General features: G+C 42.7%; 2 protein-coding genes across 3 annotated transcripts; both read left to right on the forward strand.

Annotated features, from left to right (window-relative positions):
• Positions 1 to 1,906: 1,906 nt before the first annotated feature.
• On the forward strand, positions 1,907 to 5,339 carry LOC112572036 (E3 ubiquitin-protein ligase RNF169-like). Of its 2 annotated transcripts, none has more exons than XM_025251540.1 (4): positions 1,907 to 2,126; positions 2,361 to 2,544; positions 3,157 to 3,673; positions 5,206 to 5,339. In XM_025251540.1, exons 1-3 carry the CDS (start codon positions 1,957 to 1,959, stop codon positions 3,661 to 3,663), a joined length of 861 nt encoding a protein of 286 aa, XP_025107325.1. In that variant the 5' UTR covers positions 1,907 to 1,956; the 3' UTR covers positions 3,664 to 3,673; positions 5,206 to 5,339. The 2 variants fall into 2 exon arrangements, with proteins under 2 accessions (XP_025107325.1, XP_025107326.1); XM_025251541.1 differs by having other exon boundaries at positions 3,202 to 3,673.
• A 131-nt stretch (positions 5,340 to 5,470) lies between these two features.
• On the forward strand, positions 5,471 to 12,950 carry LOC112572113. The gene is made up of 3 exons (XM_025251646.1): positions 5,471 to 7,873; positions 8,038 to 8,119; positions 10,744 to 12,950. The coding sequence occupies exons 1-3, from the start codon at positions 5,738 to 5,740 to the stop codon at positions 12,948 to 12,950; spliced, it is 4,425 nt and encodes a 1,474-aa protein (XP_025107431.1). The 5' UTR covers positions 5,471 to 5,737.
• The last annotated feature ends 7,603 nt before the right edge of the window (positions 12,951 to 20,553 follow it).

Consider the following 20,553-nt stretch of genomic DNA (forward strand, 5'->3'; position numbering starts at 1 on the left):
ACTTATTTGTTAGACATGAACACTCCTTTTTAAAAAAAATTAAACTTTACAAGCATATACACAGACATTGCCCGCATTGACTGGACATGACCCACACATTGAGGAGCCAACACACATATGCGAGCAGACATACATTGATACTTGCCCACGGGCACCGTTGCGTGACCCACACACACCATAAAATAAACACATTGACCTAGTATTGTTTTTGACACGAGAGATAGCAGAGTTCAGGAAGAATATTGCTTCAGCAAAGAAAGTATATCTCAACCGGAAAGTTCTGACCCGGACGAGTCTCTACGTTACCCGAGCGAGGGCATACGTCAGGGCATTGGCCGGGTGGGGTGGGATACATCAACCACCATGTTAAACGTCCTACACAGGGGGTATATCACAGCCACAACATCGGCTATCCTAGCGCTCGTTGTGCTATTTGTCAATCAGCTATCCTAGTGATCCTAGTGCTGCACAGAGGTCGCAAAATGTGGAATTTTAATTCTCCTAAGATTAATGTTCATCACTCAGGCACTGAGAGTAGCTATTGAGCTAACCACTTGCTATATTCCATCACATTCTCACTTTCGATTTCTAATGCAAGGGAGAACATTCATTTCGTGTGATGGCACAAACTGGAGTTACTGTTCTTTTAACGCCTCGATAGCATCAACTGGAAGACCTCGCACTGATTTTATTTTTCATTCAGTGATGTCCAAAGTGAAGTCAATCATTGCATGCTTTAAATAAGAATAATAGAGCACTTTATCTCACCGTAAGAGCCGCCGATATTTATTTTGCTCAGTATCAAATACTTCATTATCAAACAATCTGAAAATAAACCTTCCTCCCGTCGACTTTGATCAAAGTAATTCTCTCCACCTGAGTGTTATTAAAACTGTTTTTTTAATTTAATGAATATATTCGATCAGTTAAGCTAGGAAACTACTGACTGTTAAATATGTGTACAATGAATCAAACCGATTCTAATTTAAAGTCAGCGTTGATGGTTTAACACACACCTGGTTTCAGTGAGAGTGGACAGACATCTTAAGAATCACCTTTGTTAATTGCTGGAAAAGGATATCATTTAGGACTGCACTGTTGGAAATCCTTGTCTAGAAAATCTTGTATTATTAGCAAGAACCAGGTTTCCAAACTACACTCACTCTCTTCTTGGATTTTTTTTCCAACAACAACAGCAGCAGCAGCAGCAGCAGCAGCAACAACAGAACAGTTGCCTTCTTGTCTCCCCAGGTACACGATAAAATATGTCATAACCTCCATTGTTAATGTTTTCTTTTCTCCAGATTTATGTTCATGAACAAAATAATGTGGCTTATACATTTGATCTGGACTGCTTATATCTTGTCATCCTCGAGGAAATATAATTTAATACAGAAGTGATAAAGACAAGATAAAAACTTCCGAAAATGCGAAAGAGCAAATAAAAGGACTGAAGTAGACTTACACTACTTTATCGGAGAATCATTTTAAATAGAACTTCATCAAAATAGAATTTCCATTAGACCACGGACTTGTAAATGTCCGTAATTAAGCAAATGGGAGCTCACTCTATCGTCACTGAACTCTTTTCTCGATGTGGCAGAAAATGATTTAATGCCGAAGAGATAGAACCTATCCGAGTCAATATTAGTTATTTCGGTGATAATTTATAGCCAGCTGTGTGGAAAACGTGTAAGGGGTTAGGGATGAGAATAATAAACAAGTGGAGATATATATGTCAATGTATAACCATTTAACCGAATATTCACTATATACCTATGTCTGTGTCTCTGCGGCAGAGAGCGAAGAAACCTTTAACCCCGTGTATTTTCTTCCTTTATACGTCATATGGGGAACCCCTAAACGTAATAAATGACGCACTTGTGTTATGACGTGTACGCTGTGACGTATTTGTTTCCCTCGCTTGTGACAACCGACCTCCAGGGCTGTGGCAGTATGGCGGGTGAAGAGTGTGGGGATCCGGGTACTCATCCGGGTATTTCTTCTCACAGCACACCCCTTTCCTACCACTCCCTTCACTGGAGTAGACACCTGAAGTGCCAGGTGTGTTTTGGTTACCTAAGGAAGCCGGTTACACTGTGTTGTGGACATTCTTTCTGCCGCCTGTAAGTGATATGTTATGCTTTCGTATTCAACATCCGCGCGCGCGCGCGCGTGCCTGCGTGTGTGTGCTTATGTGTGTGAAGGTGAGAGAGAGAAGGGGAGAGAGATACCCAAATTCACAAAAGAAAAATGTTTATTGAAATAAGAGGAAAGAAATAAGCAAAACGATTATATTGATGGCGATGAAGATTGTCGTTAAGAAATGCCGCCTCACACACTCATCCAAATCATTACAGCTGTGTGATACAGTTGGGACAGACGACAAAGGCCCTCAACCCGACTGTGTCGCTTAGATTCCTGAAAGTCTCATGTCCAACATGCAGAACCATCTTCCCAGCCAGCTCCATATTGAAAGGCCGAGTTCCTGCCTCGTTCCTGCTTCAGAATCTTCTGGCTGATTGGAGGCGAGAGCGCAGAAGGGTGAGTCACTAATGTTGTTGGTGATGATGGTCCAAGCGTGTCTGCTGATGACTCCTTCGTGAATGAAAGACCAAACAACATTCTTAGCCATGACCATGCGTTTAGATCGTCAAAGAACAAAGACGATAGATGATTGATTAAATGTAAATGGCGCTAAAATATAGCAATTAGATTGTAGCCAATGCCACTGGCACAACGGCATATATGTAGCAAATATGTTAATTACAATAACTAATTAAAAGTAATTATAATAAATAATTTTAAGCTGATTTACTATCAGCAGAAATGCTATCAATAAACTTTTTACCTCGATATAGGTGTCTAGTGCATTTAAATTGCAATAAACAGCCGTGTTACAAAAGAACGCCTTCTAAAATAAAATATTATTTCTTCAATCACAAGAAATTCCACTGGTGTCTTTGAAACTCGTTAAAGATATCCAAATATTGTCTTTCTCGTGTTTAGTTGGGACAAAAATATAAAAAACAATTTCCTCCTTTTCTCCTCTTGCATGCTCGTACACATAAACACACAGTCCATTACAGACACAAGTCCAGCGGATCATTCTATTAGGAAAGGCCAATGGAAAGCCAGAATTTCGGTGTCTTTCAGTTGCGCAGCATGTCAACGGTCACTGTGAGGTCCATCTGTACGCAGACGGTCGTTAACCGCCAGTGCCGCCTGCTCCAGCGAAAGGACTCCGCCCAGGAGACACAGAACCTTCAAGAGGAGTTCCACCTTCGCTGGCGGCCTGATGAGGACTATTGCAAGGCCATGATGTCTGACATCAATTCCGAGTCGTCGGATGAGGCCGAGCAGAAGGCGGGCGACGACGCCGACAACCGGCAGGACGCCTCCTCGTGCGAGACCGACAGCAGCAGCAGCTCGGCCGTCTCCAGCACGCGCGGTGTACAACTGGGTGGCAGACGCTCGCGGCACCGCGGAGCGGCACTGAGGTTCAGAGGCAGCGGAAGGGACTGTTCGGAGTGGTCGCCGGCCAGGGTGTTGCTGATGTCAATCTGGTGCATGTACTCTATGGTGGTCGTGGGCTTGGCGCAGTCCATGCTGCCCTACATGGTCCTCGTCACACTGCTCTTCTTGCTCGTCATACTCAAATGACATCAGGAAAGTGAGTGAAACAACCTGACAATATGCGCGTGCGAGTAAAATCCCCGTAACTTGGACCTGGCTAGCGTCAGATTCAGTGAAAAAAATCTGTTTTTCATATATCGGAGTAGGAATAGGATTAACATAATTAACATTGCAGCTAGAACAAGAACCAGATTCCTTACGAAATTTGCGTTGATACACAAATACATCCACATGCGCGCGCCTTCTGTCAGTACTTACATCAAGAAGACGGCCGTCAACCTTCATCTCACTCGGCTGAAATGAAAGTGCTAGCCTGTGATGTCTCCTGCAGTCTTGTCCTCATATTCCCCTGTTCGTGAGTCGAAAAATGGCTGTCCTTCCTCACAATTTTTTAACCTCTTAAGTCGTCTTTTTTTTTTTTTCTTTCTTTCGTTTCTTTTCTTTCTTTTTTTTTTCTCTCTCTCTTTGGATGTTTCCTTTTTAAATATGACAGTCTATTCTGCCCATGCGTGGAATGGTTCTGCTCTCCCATGTTACTTATTCTCCTTTCCTCTCTCTCTCTCTTTCCTTCCTCATTTCTTGCATTTTCATTAGATATGCTAGAGTCATCTCTCTTCCTACTTGCATTGATAAGGCTTTCAGAAACACTTGAAGCATCGCTTATGCCAGCCAAACAGAAACTAACATATATCATACTTGGGGCAGTATGTCAAACTTATTCATGCAAATGAAAGAAGCAAAAACTTTCATTTCATTTCTACACATTTCTAGTGTCCGTTTTTCACTTTTCCAGATTTGTAAATATCATATGTTATAGCTGAATATATTAAGTAATAACAGGAAAAAATAACCTGTCAGACAATTAATAAAAATCTCAGTCAAAATCTCACTTTCGCTAATTTGTCTAGGAGATACCCAGAGAGTGCACTGTAACTTATACCCAAACCCTAACCCACAGATTTCAACCTTTCCGTAATTAGGTGCTCGATGGATATTCGCAGCAGAAGTGTAGGATGAAGCACTAATGAGATGCATTTCCGGTTAAGACATTGTGACTGAGGTCACACACATCTGTTGATGTTTAGAGACTGAATGTTTCGTTAAGAGAGGGTGGAGGACACTTTTCTCAAAAGTGTGCATGAGCTGTACAAGTGAGAAGTTAATCGCAGATGCAAGTAAGTAATAATAAAAAATATAAGTTTGTTAGCTCATGGGCGTTCTCCCACGCATCTAATATGTCCACAGACCCATTTCCACGACCTTATTACCATTTCACTACAGGACAACTCATATAGACTAAAGATTTACAGGCAAGCCTCGAATGAGAGAGAAATATTATGATAAAAAGGCGTTAGTTTAGTTCAGTTTATTCCTTATGGATCCCGGCATCCTTTTCCTCTCTACTGATCTTCAAGTCTGCTTTGGTCTCCATGCTCTCCTCTTCACCTGAAGGTTCCAGTGCCTGCCTGCCAATGGTGTCCTCTGGTTTTCACAAGGTATGTCCTGCCCAGCCCCATTTGCGCTGATTAGTGTCCTGTCTAGTGGGATTTGGGTTGTTTTTTCACACAGGCTGATACTGAAGACAAATTGGCATTACACTATCAAAATATCAGTGACAGACAACGAGTGAAGACTGAGAGCTTACGTCTGTGTGGGTAAGTGTTGTCTCTGTGGGTGCATGATACCCAATAAAAGTTTACAAATAACTGTTGTCTGTCGGCTGTATGAATTAGAATAAATGATACATATTTAAATTTAAATGATACATATGGACTCGGTACAACGGCGTAACAAGGCCTCGCAAAAGTAAGGAGTCAAAGTTAAATACGACCACTAGGACAATGGGTGACAAATTACGTAGACCACGTGTTCCTATATGAATCAAACGCCTGTGTGTCTGTGTAGTCTTCTTGTCGTATGCTTACCGTGATGGAAACCATCACTTGAACCACTTCCTGCTGGTCTTTTCCTAAACTATTCTTAGCAACAGCTTACTGACTGCAATTAGATATCAAAGGGCAACAGCACGGATCTGTCATAGAGCTTACTGACAACAAGCGACAGACCGACTCTTGTCCAGTACTCTACAAAGTCCAGAGACATGCTGTATTCAGTGATTCTAGCCTTCGTGGTAATCCTACAGTGTAGTGCTTTACATAATAAGGATCCAGACTTTCAACACACTTACCTCAAACTCAACTCTGTTTCCACGACGACTGGGGATTCTGTCTTCTGTTTTGAGCACAAGTGCAAGTGTAGTAATGATGAAGCCGACTGTTCACAGAATTACGGAGCGCTCAAGTTTGTTCCCCAACTCCCGAATTACGTACGATTTTTAAATTTTACCTACAACAACCTTACAACCATTGACAAGGCAGACTTCTTCTATAATCTTACCGACATTAACTTTCTTGACCTCGGGGATAACGGACTGTGCTACATCCACCCGCAAGCGTTTCGTCCTCTGAAGCGACTGCGACATTTGTATCTACACTACAATGACCACCTTGACTACCAGGCTCTACAGTCTGTTTTATTTGTCCAGACCCTAGAGCGACTTGATGTTACGCACGCATCACTGGGACCTCTTCCCACCGATCTCTTCTACAGATTCCCCTTACCTCGACTAAAGTATATGTACTTGCATGAGAATCATCTGGGATTCTTGAATTTTACAGCTTTGAAGCCGTTGGTGAGTCTCGAAAGCATCGGTCTTTCTTCCAATTCTATTTCGGCCATACAATCCGATTTCATGTATAGGCTTGAAAATCTAATTATTCCTAATAACGCCATAGAACAGTTTCCTGTAACATGTAGTCCTAATGGGACTTCCTATTTCCCGAGGTTGACTAACCTGTTTCTCAAAGACAACCTTATCCACACTCTCGCGACACCGATCTGCTTACCCAAACTGACAATGCTGCAGCTCAGTGGAAATCGCTTTGACTCTTTGTACACTGATATGTTCAATAGCCAAACGTTTCCCAGTTTGGTGGAACTCTATTTGAAGTCGATGGCACAACATATAAACAAAATAGACAAAAATGCTTTCAATAATACTTCACTAGAGAGAATATCTTTAATGTACAATGGTATAAAATTCAGAGACGGAAGTGTTCATGCTGACAGTTTTATTGGTTGTCCCAGAATAAGGAATCTTGCACTGGACGATAATGACTTTAGCGATGTGGACGACAAACGATTCCTGCAGCTGTTTGGACACTTGACGAAGCTGGTTGGCTTGTTCATGGGTAATTCTTTTGTGCAACAAGTGACGCTCAACACGTTCTCTAAGTTTAGAAATTTACAGAGACTACACCTGTACGGAAACCAAATACACACACTTCCGGATGGCGTGTTTGACAAAAACAATCTGGAGGAGTTAATTTTGCATGCCAATCGTTTAAGTCAAATATCACCATCGACTTTCGACAACACCACCATTGCAAGACTAAAATCTCTCGACCTTAGCGACAATCTGTTCTCTTGCTCTTGTGAACTAAGGTGGTTCCGTGACTGGATGGTGACGCAGCCTTCGGTATTTGCTAAGTCACAAGGCAAATACGTGTGCTCTGATAGACAGAACGTGACAGTCATGTCATTCTACTTACCTGATCAGGCGTGTCTGATGACTACTGATGTCTACAAATTCATTATAGCCAGCGTGGGAGTAATCAGCTTTGTTCTCACGTTGTTATCCTCGCTGTATCGCTACCGCTGGCACATTCGTCTTGTTCTGTACGAGACATTTCGAGACAGGTCTGGTGAGAGAAGGAGACGTCTGCAGGATCAGGTGTACAACTATGACGTCTTTGTGTCGTACGCCGAGGAAGACTTGCGATGGGTGCAGACGAGACTGATGCCGGAAGTGGAGCAGCGACTGGGATTGCGGCTGTGTGTGCATCAACGTGACTTCCTTGCGGGCAAGAACATCGTCGACAACATCGTGGACAGCGTCAACGACAGCAAGAAGATTCTGATGGTGTTCTCCACTAACTTTGCTCGCAGTCACTGGTGTCAATTCGAGTTGGCGTTCTGTCTCCGTCACGTTATGGAAAATGAAGATAACCTGATCATCGTGTGTTTGGAGGACATTTTGTCACGTGATCTGACGAGCGTGATGATGGCGGTACTGAAGACTAACACGTACATTCAGTGGCGAGACCATCCAGATGCTGCAGCCTCGTTCTGGGGACGTCTTGAGATTGCCCTGCAGGAACTTCTCCCTCAACCTGTTTAGAGATACACTGCAACGCATTTTATAGAAATTACGTCTTTACTTTAACGACCTGTACTTGTTTCAAACCACATTTTAAAGAAGAACGTGAACCTTCAGCAGTATTTGCATACACTCAAGACTAGTTATCTTGCCAACATCTGTTTCAGACATGTTTTTTTCAGAGATTGCCAGACATCTCAATCATTATCGGCTATCGCCATTATGTTGGGATTGTGCAGTGGATGGTCAAGACAAGAGGCAAAGGTACTGGATATGAGGGATAAATAATATTGAAAGAATTCACTAAACTAGAACTTGCAGCAAGACGAGCGGGTATCGAGATAACGAGTCTGGACTGTATTTGTTTCTTCAAACAGTCACTGCTCTTTTGTTCTTTAGTTTCATTATTGTATTTTAGTACATTAATTTTCAGGAAAATGTTGTATGCTATGTTTACCAAGACGCAATATTGTGTTTAAATTCGGGCAGAGGAATGTCCTCTGTTTACTTAATACTTTTGCTTCAGTGTTAAATGACTTTAACCTTTTTATCTGTCTTTTTTCTCTCTTCCTCTACGTCTCTCTAATTGTTCTCCTTTTTACTCCCACTCTCACTCAATATATCTATGTATATTTTGTTCTTTTCTCATATTGCTGATTAGACAATAATTGAATGGAGCAAACAGAGTTCCACCAACAGATATTTTTGCTTTATTGACGCATCTCTCTCGAAATATTTTTTCTTGTTCTTTCAATTGCAATGTACATCTATTTCTGTTGATTACACCTCACAGACCAGAGCGAGTGAGCGAGTCCGGGGCTTCGTTAAGCGGGTTCTGACTGGCTAATTAGCATTCTTATTACAACGATGGACATGAAAATCATCCATCTCTTGGATGACTATGTGAGGTTTCGACATGGGCATCCCTCAATTTATTCTTAGCACGTTTGCTCTGCATTTTTTTTTACATTCTTTTCTCTAAAATATATTTTAATGCTTTCATTAGAGAAACGCTTTTCGTACAAATTATAGAAAACAATGATGGTGAAGGTTTATATTGGAATATATCTGAAAACTATAATCACTAAATGTATTTAGTGTAAGTGCAAACTATGGCCGCTTCTTGCAAAGAAAATGCATGTGCAAGGGGTGGTGGTGTTGTGGCTGGCACTGCTTATCTCACTCTCAGAAATGAGAGCAAATCTAAGAACAGGAGACTGGCAGCACGTTATGGCTGTGACACCCACACGGGTATGTAATGGGTACAAGGGTACACAAAGCATCCTCAGAAAGTCTCATACAGTATCTCACATCTCGCGTGTCCTCGCGATCTTGGTGTCTATGCAGACTGGGTGTGGAAGGGGGAGGAATAGAGGGGGTCGCCTCGTCCTGCTGGAGTGGTGGTAAAAGAGTTGAAATGACCCTGCAGTAGGTGAAGTATTACCAAAGTTTTCACTACAGCTTTCATATCTAACCTTGAAACAAGTCCTGCTAGTTTAGCTCCAGATATTTACAGACGGTGTGCATGAGAGAGACAACTATTTGTCATGGAGACTCCTAGTTCTGCTGGATGGCAGCTCTAACACATGAACACAAGTGGACACACTGATGTACATCCTGTGTGCACTAGAGATGATTTAATTGTCGTAAAGACTAGTTTTGCCGGATGGCAGTTCTCACAAAGTGTCACAGACGCAACATCCACCGTCTTCCTCTCTTAGAACCTTTGTTGAGTTCAATGTACTAAACTCACAGGCTGCCCGGCTGCTGAACAAGCTGCTGATGCTTGTGCTTTAGTTTATGTTCATGTTGAAGTTACGGGGAGTTAGATGAGTACTCAGTAGTGTGGGATTAGGTTTTGTACAGAAGTTATTTGTTAGTAAGTAGTTTTTATTCTGTAAATACTGTAAATAAAACCATTTATTTGAATTTACACACATCTGTGTGTACACGAATTGTGATGTCTTACGTTTGTCCTGATTTGAGTGAATGAGAATATGGCAGTTGTTAATTACACATGATGAAACCTAGATGCTATATCATTCGGAATTGAAGAACTCACCTTAGAGAACACACTTCAGGGATGATCATGATCTTTTGTGGATTTTCTTTGTTGTTATCATAATTAATTGTTAACAAACATTTGAACGAACTTTTTAGTGTTAGCTTGATATTCTGCTTTTGGTGATTGACTCTAAGCAGCTGTAGTCGACAACATAATTTATTTTTTGACTGCTCATTTTCTAGCACATCCTCAGTCAGCGGTTTGTATCTTACACCCATACGGGTATATCCCCGGGTCGGTGCATGATAGACATGTTCAGCAGAGGTGTAGGATGAGACAATAACGAGGCATACTTCAGATTCAGACAGTGACTGAGGTCACACCCATCGGTTGATGTTTAGAGGAGGAGCTATTATTCTCCAAAGTGCACGACTGTGCAAATAAGAAGTTAACAGTGGAAGCAAATCTTTAATAAAAAATTTATAAGAATGACTGCACAGTATCAGAGTTGGGCGTTCTCGCATACATGTAATATGTTCAAGGACACATTTCCACGATGACATCATTGCACTACAGAAAAATTTCACTGACTCACTACTTGCAGGCCAGTCTCAACTAAATAAAGAGGACTCCTACGTTCACACACACACACACACAGGCACACACATGTGTGTGTGTGTGTGTTCAACCTTGCCATAGTCCGTTATTTTCATGCATTACGTTGCAAACAGACCCAGAATAAATTACATCCGTGGTTCAATGGTCAAAAGTCACACTTAGAAATCTGTGAAACTTCCTGGTTATTTTCTCGTAAATTATTTTAACTCTACGGAGTCGACAGATGTAAATAAGAAGGTACCAAGGCGTGTCTATCAGAGTTAACTCGACACTAAAAGACAGATGATATCTCTGCCTTTGTACTTTGTAAAGTCTTGCAACATGTTGTCCTCACTGATTCCAACCTTGGTGGTAATCCTACACTGTGGTGCATTACATGTGAAGCAGGACCTGGACTTGGAGCAAACACTCTTCACGCTCTCCAGAAATGTCTCTGTTCCCACGTTCGACGATTCTGTCTTCTGTTTTGAGGATAAATGCAAGTGCAGTGGTGACAAGGCCGACTGTTCACAGAATTATGGAGCGCTGACATTTGTTCCTAAGCTCCCGAAATATATACGATTCTTAAATTTTACTTACAACAACCTTACAACCATTGACAAGCCAGACTTCTTCTATAATGTTACCTACATTAACTTTCTTGACCTCGGGGATAACGGACTGCGCTACATCCACCCGCATGCGTTTCGTCCTCTGATTACGACATTACAACAGTTATTTCTAGACAACAATGTCAACCTTGACTACCAGGCTCTACAGTCTGTTTTGTTTGTCAAGATCCTACAGAGGCTGGACGTTATGCACGCATCACTGGGACCTCTTCCCACCGATATCTTCTACAGATTCCCCTTACCTCGACTAAAGTATATGTACTGGCATGAGAATCATCTGGGAATCTTGAATTTTACAGCTTTGAAGCCGTTGGTGAGTCTCGAAAGCATCGGTCTTTCTTCTAATTCTATTTCGACCATACAATCCGATTTCTTGTGTAGTCTTGAAAAGTTAGTTATTCCTAATAACGCCATTGAACAGTTTCCTGTAACATGTAGTCCTAATGGGACTTCCTACTTCCCGAGGTTAACGAACTTGTTTCTCAAAGACAACCTTATCCACACTCTCACGACACCGATCTGCTTACCAAAACTGAAAATGCTGCAGCTCAGTGGAAATCGCTTTGACTCTTTGTACACTGATATGTTCAATAGCCTAAAGTTTCCCAGTTTGGTAGAACTCTATTTGAAGTCGATGGCACAACGTATACACGAAATACAGAAAAATGCTTTCAATAATACTTCACTACAAAGAATATCTTTGCTGTACAATGGTATAAAATTCAGAGACGAAAGTATTCATGCTGACAGTTTCATTGGTTGTCCCAAAATCAGAAATCTTCCACTGAATGATAATGACTTTGGTGATGTGGACGACAAACGATTCCTGCAGCTGTTTGGACACTTGACGAAGCTGGTTGGCTTGTTCATGGGTAATTCTTTTGTCGAGCAAGTGACGCTCAACACGTTTTCTAAGTTTAGAAATTTGCGGAGACTACACCTGTACGGAAACCAAATACACACACTTCCGGATGGCGTGTTTGACAAAAACAATCTCGAGGAGTTAATTTTGCGCTCCAACCGCTTAAGTCGAATATCACCATCGGCTTTCGACAACAACATCATTGCAAGACTAAAATCTCTCGACCTTAGCGACAATCTGTTCTCTTGCTCTTGTGAACTAAGGTGGTTCCGTGACTGGATGGTGGCGCAGCCTTCGGTGTTTGCTAACTCACAAGGCAAATACGTGTGCTCTGATAGACAGAACGTGACAGTCATGTCATTCTACTTACCTGATCAGGCGTGTCTGATGACTACTGATGTTTACAAATTCATTATAGCCAGCGTGGGAGTAATCAGCTTTGCTTTCATATTGTTATCCTCGCTGTATCGCTACCGCTGGCACATTCGTCTCGTTCTGTACGAGGCATTTCGAGACAGGTCTGGCGAGAGAAGGAGACGTCTGCAGGATCAGGTGTACAACTATGACGTCTTTGTGTCGTACGCCGAGGAAGACTTGCGATGGGTGCAGACGAGACTGATGCCGGAAGTGGAGCAGCGACTGGGATTGCGGCTGTGTGTGCATCAACGTAATTTTATTCCAGGCAAGAACATCGTCGACAACATCGTGGACAGCGTCAACGACAGCAAGAAGATTCTGATGGTGTTCTCCACTAACTTTGCTCGCAGTCACTGGTGTCAATTCGAGTTGGCGTTCTGTCTCCGTCACGTTATGGAAAATGAAGATAACCTGATCATCGTGTGTTTGGAGGACATTTTATCACGTGATCTGACGAGCGTGATGATGGCGGTACTGAAGACTAACACGTACATCCAGTGGCAAAACCATCCAGATGCTGCAGCCTCGTTCTGGGGACGTCTTGAGATTGCCCTGCAGGAACTTCTCTCTCAAACTGTTTAGAGATACACTGTAACGCATTTTAGAGGAATTTCCTCTTTACTTTAACTTGTTTCAAACCATATGTTGAAGAAGAAAGTGAAACTTCAGAGGTAGATACACACACACACACACTCAAGACTAATTATCTTGCCAACATCTGTTTCAGACATGTTTTTTCCAAGGTGTCCAGAAATATTATTCATTATTGGCTATTGCCATTATAAAAGTGATTGTGCAGCGGATGGTCAAGGCAAAAGTCAAAGTTAGTGAATTTTAGGGATAAATAATACTGGGGGAAGTCACCGATTTAGAACTACTCTGTACTGTATTTGTTTCTTTATATTGTCGCTGCTCTTTTATTCTTTGGTTTCACTGGAGCAGTTTTTTACATTAATCTTCAGTAAAATGCTGCATGCTTTGTTTACCAAGACGCGATAATGTGTGTAAATGTAGACAGAGGAATATACTTTGCTTACATAATCCTTTTGCTCCTCAAACTGCTCATTAGAAAATATTTGCATAAATGAAACCGATATTCCTGCTTTATTGACGCATTTCTTTCTAAACCTTTATTTCTTATTGTTTCATTTGCAATGTACAGCTTTATACTTCGCTGATTACACCTCACAGCCCAGAGCAAGTAAGCGAGTCCGTGGCTTTGTTAAGTGCGTTCTCACTGGCTAATTAGCAACATTATTACAACGATGGATATTTAAGCCATCCACCTCTTGGATGACTATGTGAAGTTTTGACATGTGCAGTCTTCAACTGACATTTCCCACGTTTGTCTTACATTCTTTTCTCTAAAATATTTGTAACGATTTCATTGTAAGCGCAACGCTTTCCTTAGCAACTATGGTAAACAATGATGGCAAAGGTTCAAAATAATTTTGAAAACTATAATTACTAAATTTATTAGTGTACGTGCAAAATATGGCTGCCTCTTGCAAAAAAAGCGCGTGTGGGTGGGTGGGGTGGCATGCACAACCTAATCTCATGCTCAGAAATGGGAGCAAATCTAAGAACAGGAGACTGGAAGCACGTTGTGGCTGACACCCACACGGGTATGTAATGGGTACAAGGGTACACAAAGCACCCTTAAAGAATCTCATACAGTAACCCACATCTAGCGTGTCCTCGCGACCTTGGTGTCTATGCAGACTGGGTGTGGATGGGGGAGGGATATAGGGGACCGCCCCGTCGTGTAAGAGTCGTGGTAAAAGAGTTGAACTGATCCTGCAGTAGGTGAAATATTACCAAAGTTTTCACTACAGTTTTCATATCTAACCTTGAAACAAGTCCTGCGCGGAAACGATGCTCTATTCCAAAACCAAAGTCCCAGCTAGTGCAGCTCCAGATATTTACAGACGCTGTGCATGAGAGAGACAACTATTTGTCGTGGAGATTCCTAGTTCTGCTGGATGGCAGCTCTAACACATGAACAAACATGGACTTACTGGTGTACATCCTGTGTCCACGAGAGATGGTTGATTGTCGTAAAGACTAGATTTGCTGGATGACAGCTTTTCTAAGGTGTCACAGACACAACATCCACCCTCTACCTCTTTTAGAACCCTTGTTAAGTTCGATGTTCTAATTTCACAGGCTGCCCTGCTGCTGAACATGCTCCTGATCTTTGTGCTTTAGTTTATGTTTATGTATAAGTTAAGGGGATTTAGACTAGTACTAAGTAAGGTGGCATTAGGAATTGTGCATAAATAATTAGTAAGTAGTTTTTATTCTGTAAATGCTGTAAATAAAGCAATTTCTTTGAATTTACGCAAATTTGTGTGTTCACGATTCGTAATGTCTTACGTTTGTTCTGAACGAATAATGTCGTGAAAGAGTGGGATAGGGCTGTAGTGTGGGTTTGTACATCTATTTTATTCTAGATATGACGTGATTTCTCTCTCTAGAAATTACGTCATAGAGAGAAATTGCGTCATTTACGCGGATGCGGGTGGGAGCTTAAGCTCGTGGTGGCTGTGAGGCGTGATTGGTTGTAGTGTGTCAGGTGGTATGTCTGGCCAACAAGACGGTTAATTGACTGAAAGATCGAGTTACAAGCTGAGCGTTTCGACTTGAAAAGAAAGATCTAGACGACAACCTGTGCTTTGTGCGAAAACCTGAGGGGAAGACTTCCGTGACTTTCGTGTCGCAAGTCTTTGTGTGCAGTTGTCCTTCCACCAAGCTTTAGACGAAATAACCTCTGAGCGAAAAAGGACATCGTCCTCGAAGGCAAATTAAGCCACACCGTCGTCCTTGGCTTGCAGGAGAGTAACTTCGTCTGATCTTCGTCGTAACGGCTAGCTGAGCTTCTGCTTCAAACCACGGAGAAAAGGACATCTCCCTAGATCTGAGCTAAGCCTCACCGTCGTACCTGCACGTACGCCAGAGCAACTTTGTTCGACCTAACAACAACTCAACAAGTTGCTCCGGCCACCGGGATCGGTGCGGTGTTCCACGCGGAGGTCGCCAGTAGTCCTGACGACCTTTTGAGGTGCACCTTCTTCATACTCCTCTCGTCGCGCACCAGTCAACAGAAGACCGAAGTCTGGAACAATATTTCTTCTGTGGCGCGGCGAGAGAAATCTCCATACGACGCTAGCCAGTGGACAATACCAGTGACCGTTGTGTGTGTGTGTCCTGCGAGACAGTCCCTACACAACCAAAGCTTGACACAGCTAAGTGGCGTATGCGTAAGGAGTGTATGGGGAGAGTGTGCGAGCAGAGAGGTGTGTGATAATTAATTTTAAGGTTAGATCTGGCTCACTCGCTATCTGGACCAGGAGTAAGGGAAACATTTAGATACCGGGACGACCTTTAGAACGAGTTAGGATAAAGAAAAACGTAGTATATAAACCTTCCTGTTCTTGTGTATTCTTCTTTGTCGTTTGGCAATAATAATTAACGTTCTTTTAACACCCTAAATTGCCTTGTGTTTTCATTGGGGTATGCGTGCTTGGGGGCTCGAGCTAACTAAAAGTTGATAATTAATAAGCAATTTAGTGTGGTAGCACGCGGTAAGTGTCGACGGGATTTGGTGGGGGTATAGACGGTGTGTTGAACCGGTAATAGAAATCGCACCCCCTACCAAATCTACGGACCTCGCCCCAGGTTTGCGACAAATAAGAATATGGCAGTTGGGAATTACACATAATGAAACCTAGATGCTATCTTATTCGGAATCGAAAAACTCACCTTAGAGAACAAACTTCAGAGATCATCATGATCTTTTGTGGATTCCTAAGTAAGCTGTAGTCGGGTGCGCAGTCGATGGAACAAAAATCGCAACTGAATAAGATAGCACACAGGACGAATATGGGCAAGAATTTTAGCTAAAACGTTTCTTGGAGATTTCCGTCCACTTCTCTGAAACAAAAAAGACAAAAAGATTGATTGGCTCTTGGAACCGTGACTAACCAGTGGTCCGACTACAGGGTTTAGTTAGAGGGACAGTCCACTGACACCTCGTCACGCTCACAACAACGAAAGCTAGAGAACTCTGCCACTTTCTGACTTGTACCTTCATGCAGTCAGAAGGATGGCACATAACATCATTTCTGACCTGAAACACCCTCTCCACACCAGCTTCCAGCTGTTGCCCTCAGGCAGGCGCTATAAGGTACCACGCATAAGGAAAGCTGCCTACCAGAGGTCCTTCGTGCCAGCAGCCATCACCATCCTAAATAAAGGCACAAGGACTCAGGAGGAATCAGAGACTGAAGAAAAGAGAGTGCTGACATCTATTGTCAGCCATCACCTCGTGTGTCATTCTTGTCAATGACATTTTCTGGACGCAGCCGCGGTAAAGTTGAAGAAAAATGAACAAATAGCAAAATAAACAACTGATCAATGCGTACGTGTCATCTACGGTGTCACCGATCACCGCAACTAAATAATATATCCATGGTATTCATATTGCCATGGCATAGCGTGGCACGAACTGTTTCATCCTACACTTTGTGCGAGTTTGTTGCCTGTCTCGCGGTAAGTCGCTGCGATCTGCGCGGTTCGGACACGATAGGGACTGTCATTTCTGGTACTGTCATCTGACACCACAGACACTGTTACTTCTGGCACCACAGGCATTGTCACAAGAGTTCTGTGGTGATGGTTTGGAAGAGTAGCATACCACCCTGGCGTTTCCTCTTCACTGTCGTCATCCTGAAGGTATGGCGCCTCCCGCAGTTGAATGTCCTTTATCTTGGAGTATACCAAATGATCGTCTAGGTACACAAGAAGGACTGAAATTAAAAAGTTCGGCATGGTGGTCTGCATTAACCTCTGGAAAGTGGCTGGTGTGGACGTCAGACCCATTGGCATCCTGGAACGGGCGTGTTGCCAGCGGCCCTAGCCAGTCCTTTTGTTGACAATGTCTTCTCAAGATGAGCTTCATGCACGGCTGCCTGTACTGCCTGCGCCACATCTGCGGTAGAGGCCATTATCTGATCAAGGACGTTCTTCCCTAGTAGAAGCGACACGCGCCTCCTGCGCTCACTTGTGACCACATCGACCAGGTCCTTGACCACCAGGATAGGAACGTCCTCAGACGCTGGCCGTAAACATGTCCAACACCGCCACTCCTGAGTTTGTTTTAGCTGTAAGTCCTGTATGTGTATGTACCCTCGTGCCCACTCGTCAGTGACCGTCGTTACCTCACTGCCGGTGTCGAGCAACGCCATCACTCAACTGCCATAAATGACAACCTCCGCCGTCGGACACTTTCCAGTCAGGCCAGCTACACTTTATTTCCCTGTCATCCTGTTACGGAAAACGGGGGCAGTCACTTTCCCTGACCGGTCGGGCTGCAGTCCCCCGAGATGGTGTCAATCGCCGCCACTTCGACGCTCTGCGCCGCCTTCTACCTCGCCTGCTTAAATTCTGGAGCTTCGCGGCGTATTCGTCGACCACCTCATCACGTTGCTGTGGCACTGATTCTTTCCGTTCGCCGTACGCCTCCACTAGGACACCCAAGATCTTTCTCGGCGTATCTCTTGCGTCATGCGGGAGCATCATAACTCGACGTCTGGCAGGTCCCTCCAGCGAGCTCAAGATGTAACCACGAGCCGCATTCTGACACATCGGGTTTATGGCGAGAGCTAACTCGACCTCTGTTTCAATCTCGTCGACACTCGTTGGTCCACCGGCAAACTACTGAAAGCGGACTAACTAGTATGCTCGTAGAGCCTCTGTCCACCCAACGGATAGCATCATGGTCCCCTCTATGTACTAATCTTCTGTCGTGGGCTTCTGCCCGTGATGAACAAATGTTTCTTTTTGTTCAGCAGTGCTTTTAGGCCCTTGGTCACCCAAGGTTTGTTGTTAGGATAAACATACACTGCCTTGATGGACTGGTGCAATCAACACTATTTTACTCCTCACTTTTACTCCTAACTGTGTGTTAAATGTCTGTATGGGTATGTGAGCAAAGACAAATTTCTGCCCTGGGTCTCCTGGGCAGACAATAAAGTCTGTTTTGATTTGATTTGATTTGATTTGATTTTGATTTGAAACACATCCTTTCCACTTATCGTCCGGATGTGAGAGAGGAAACAAGTCAACGTGACAAAAGAGGACAACTCTCACAGACTCAATACTTACAGACAAGTCTCGAATGAAAACAAAAGGTATCCTACATCCGCATATCTTTGTGTGTGTGTGAAGACCTGCGTGCGTCTGGTTTTTGTTTTTTTTTGGGGTTTTTTTTTTATGCATAATGTCTACTTCTTGCAAACAGACCCAAATTGAATGACATCGTTGTACAATGATCAAAAGTCACCCACAGAAAACTGTTCAATTTTCTGGTGTTGTCGTCATGAACTAATTTTAACGCCAGCGAATTGACAGAGGTAAATAAGAAAGTACCGAGGCGTGTCTATCACAGTTAATTCGACCCTAAAATGCAGTTGAAAATCTCTGCCCTTGTACTTTGTACAGATTCCCCTTACCTCGACTTCAGTATCTGTACTGATATGCAAATCAGTTGGGATTTTTCAATTTCATAGACCTGAAGCCTTTGGTTACTCTGGAGAGGATAAGTCTTGCATCCAGCAGAATTTCCACCATGACAAGTGATTTTGCACGAAAGCTTCAACAGTTTCACTGGAGTGAGCGGCGAAATATTCCTTCAATTGTTTGGCCACATGAACAAATCAAACTCATTATTTCTATGTAACTCATTCACTGTGTCACGTGTCAGACATGTTTCTGTGTCTGAGTTTCTCTCAGCGCTGGGGACGCCCCGATAATAGAGAGGCTGACAGCAGACGACTATGACGTCATATTCCAGGCTATTTTTACCCAGTGTGTGTAGGGGAAGAAGGTCAAGGCCTTTTTCGCTGACTTTAGCAACGCCTGACGTCATGCCCATGCAGAGCCTATAAATAACAAAGACGCAAATCTCGCGCGGGAATGTGTCGCGCATGCGCTGGATAATTCGCCTTTTCCGGTTTCGCTTTCGTTGTTAGTTTGAGATGCCAGGCACTAGCTGTGCTGTTCCAGGATGCCCTGATTCTAAAGGTCGACACAAAGGTTGATCATTTTTATGCATAAGAAGACTAGACAATCAAGACTGAGAAAAAAATCTTGTGAGAGCTGTGAATCGTTGTGATTCTATCTTAATTGAAAGAGCGACCATTTGTTCCAGACATTTCAAACCGGAGTGTTACATTGAAGGTCAGTCACCAGGCGAGGGAAATATAGCTTTTTATATTTTAGAATATTTTGATTTCCTAGTGGTTGTAAGTATTGCTGTGCCAGATCAAAAGATTCATAGTCGTAAAAATAATCGAACTATTAATCACATATAGTAGACAGCTGGCATGACATGGTGCCAGCTGGAAAGGGACGCCCAGGACAGGGTCCGATGGCGGCGTGTGGTTGCGGCCCTATGCTCCACTGGGGGCGTATAGGAAAGAAGAAGAAGAAGAGTATAAACAACATTTATCCAGCACTGGTATCTTGAAACTGATGGAGGCTGCTGAGTGCTGGATATGGTTCCTATTAGAGAGTGAGAGAGCTCGTGTGTGTGTTTGTAAAGAGAATAAGTAACCTATTATAATATGCTATGTTATAATATATCCAACAAAAGGTAAAACAAGAATTGAGAAGTAAATTAAATGATCGCATTTTTGTATGTACTAACATTAACATGAATAGGATTGCTTCAATTCAACCCCTATTTAGCAATAAAACGTTTAAAAATAAATCAGAACACTTAATTAGTGTTCCTTTTTCAAGAGCTCAAATAACACTTTCGTTGGATTGAATCAGCAAACTAGTGTTAACTTTATGACTTTTAAATTTGTTTCACTTGGCCTAATTTTACTCAAATGGGCTATTCTGAACACAAGGTAATTAGCTTATTATGACAACTGAACAATAAAGAAATACAATTATTCAGGCAGTTATCTTTATTAAATTGAGTGTGCACGAATGTAAGTGCCAAAGTGATTAAAAGCCATGGAATCAACATTTAACATCAATTTTTATATCTATCAAGTAAAGCTCCTCTATTTGTATAATACTTAAGATTACAATGCTTTTTGGATAATTAGGCATGCCAAAACAGTCCACTTGGCTTTTATACAAAAAGTATTACATGCATGATGATAATCATTTT

This window comes from Pomacea canaliculata, linkage group LG9 (assembly GCF_003073045.1).
Source record: "Pomacea canaliculata isolate SZHN2017 linkage group LG9, ASM307304v1, whole genome shotgun sequence".
NCBI lineage: Eukaryota > Metazoa > Mollusca > Gastropoda > Architaenioglossa > Ampullariidae > Pomacea > Pomacea canaliculata.

Coding starts and splice junctions, on each gene's coding strand:
- LOC112572036 (XM_025251540.1), top strand. CDS start 1,957: ATGGCGGGTGAAGAGTGTGGGGATCCGGGTACTCATCCGGGTATTTCT. Junction 2,127..2,360: donor GGACATTCTTTCTGCCGCCT/GTAAGTGATATG, acceptor AAATCATTACAG/CTGTGTGATACAGTTGGGAC. Junction 2,545..3,156: donor GGAGGCGAGAGCGCAGAAGG/GTGAGTCACTAA, acceptor GGTGTCTTTCAG/TTGCGCAGCATGTCAACGGT.
- LOC112572113 (XM_025251646.1), top strand. CDS start 5,738: ATGCTGTATTCAGTGATTCTAGCCTTCGTGGTAATCCTACAGTGTAGT. Junction 7,874..8,037: donor AACTTCTCCCTCAACCTGTT/TAGAGATACACT, acceptor TGTTTTTTTCAG/AGATTGCCAGACATCTCAAT. Junction 8,120..10,743: donor GGTCAAGACAAGAGGCAAAG/GTACTGGATATG, acceptor ATCAGAGTTAAC/TCGACACTAAAAGACAGATG.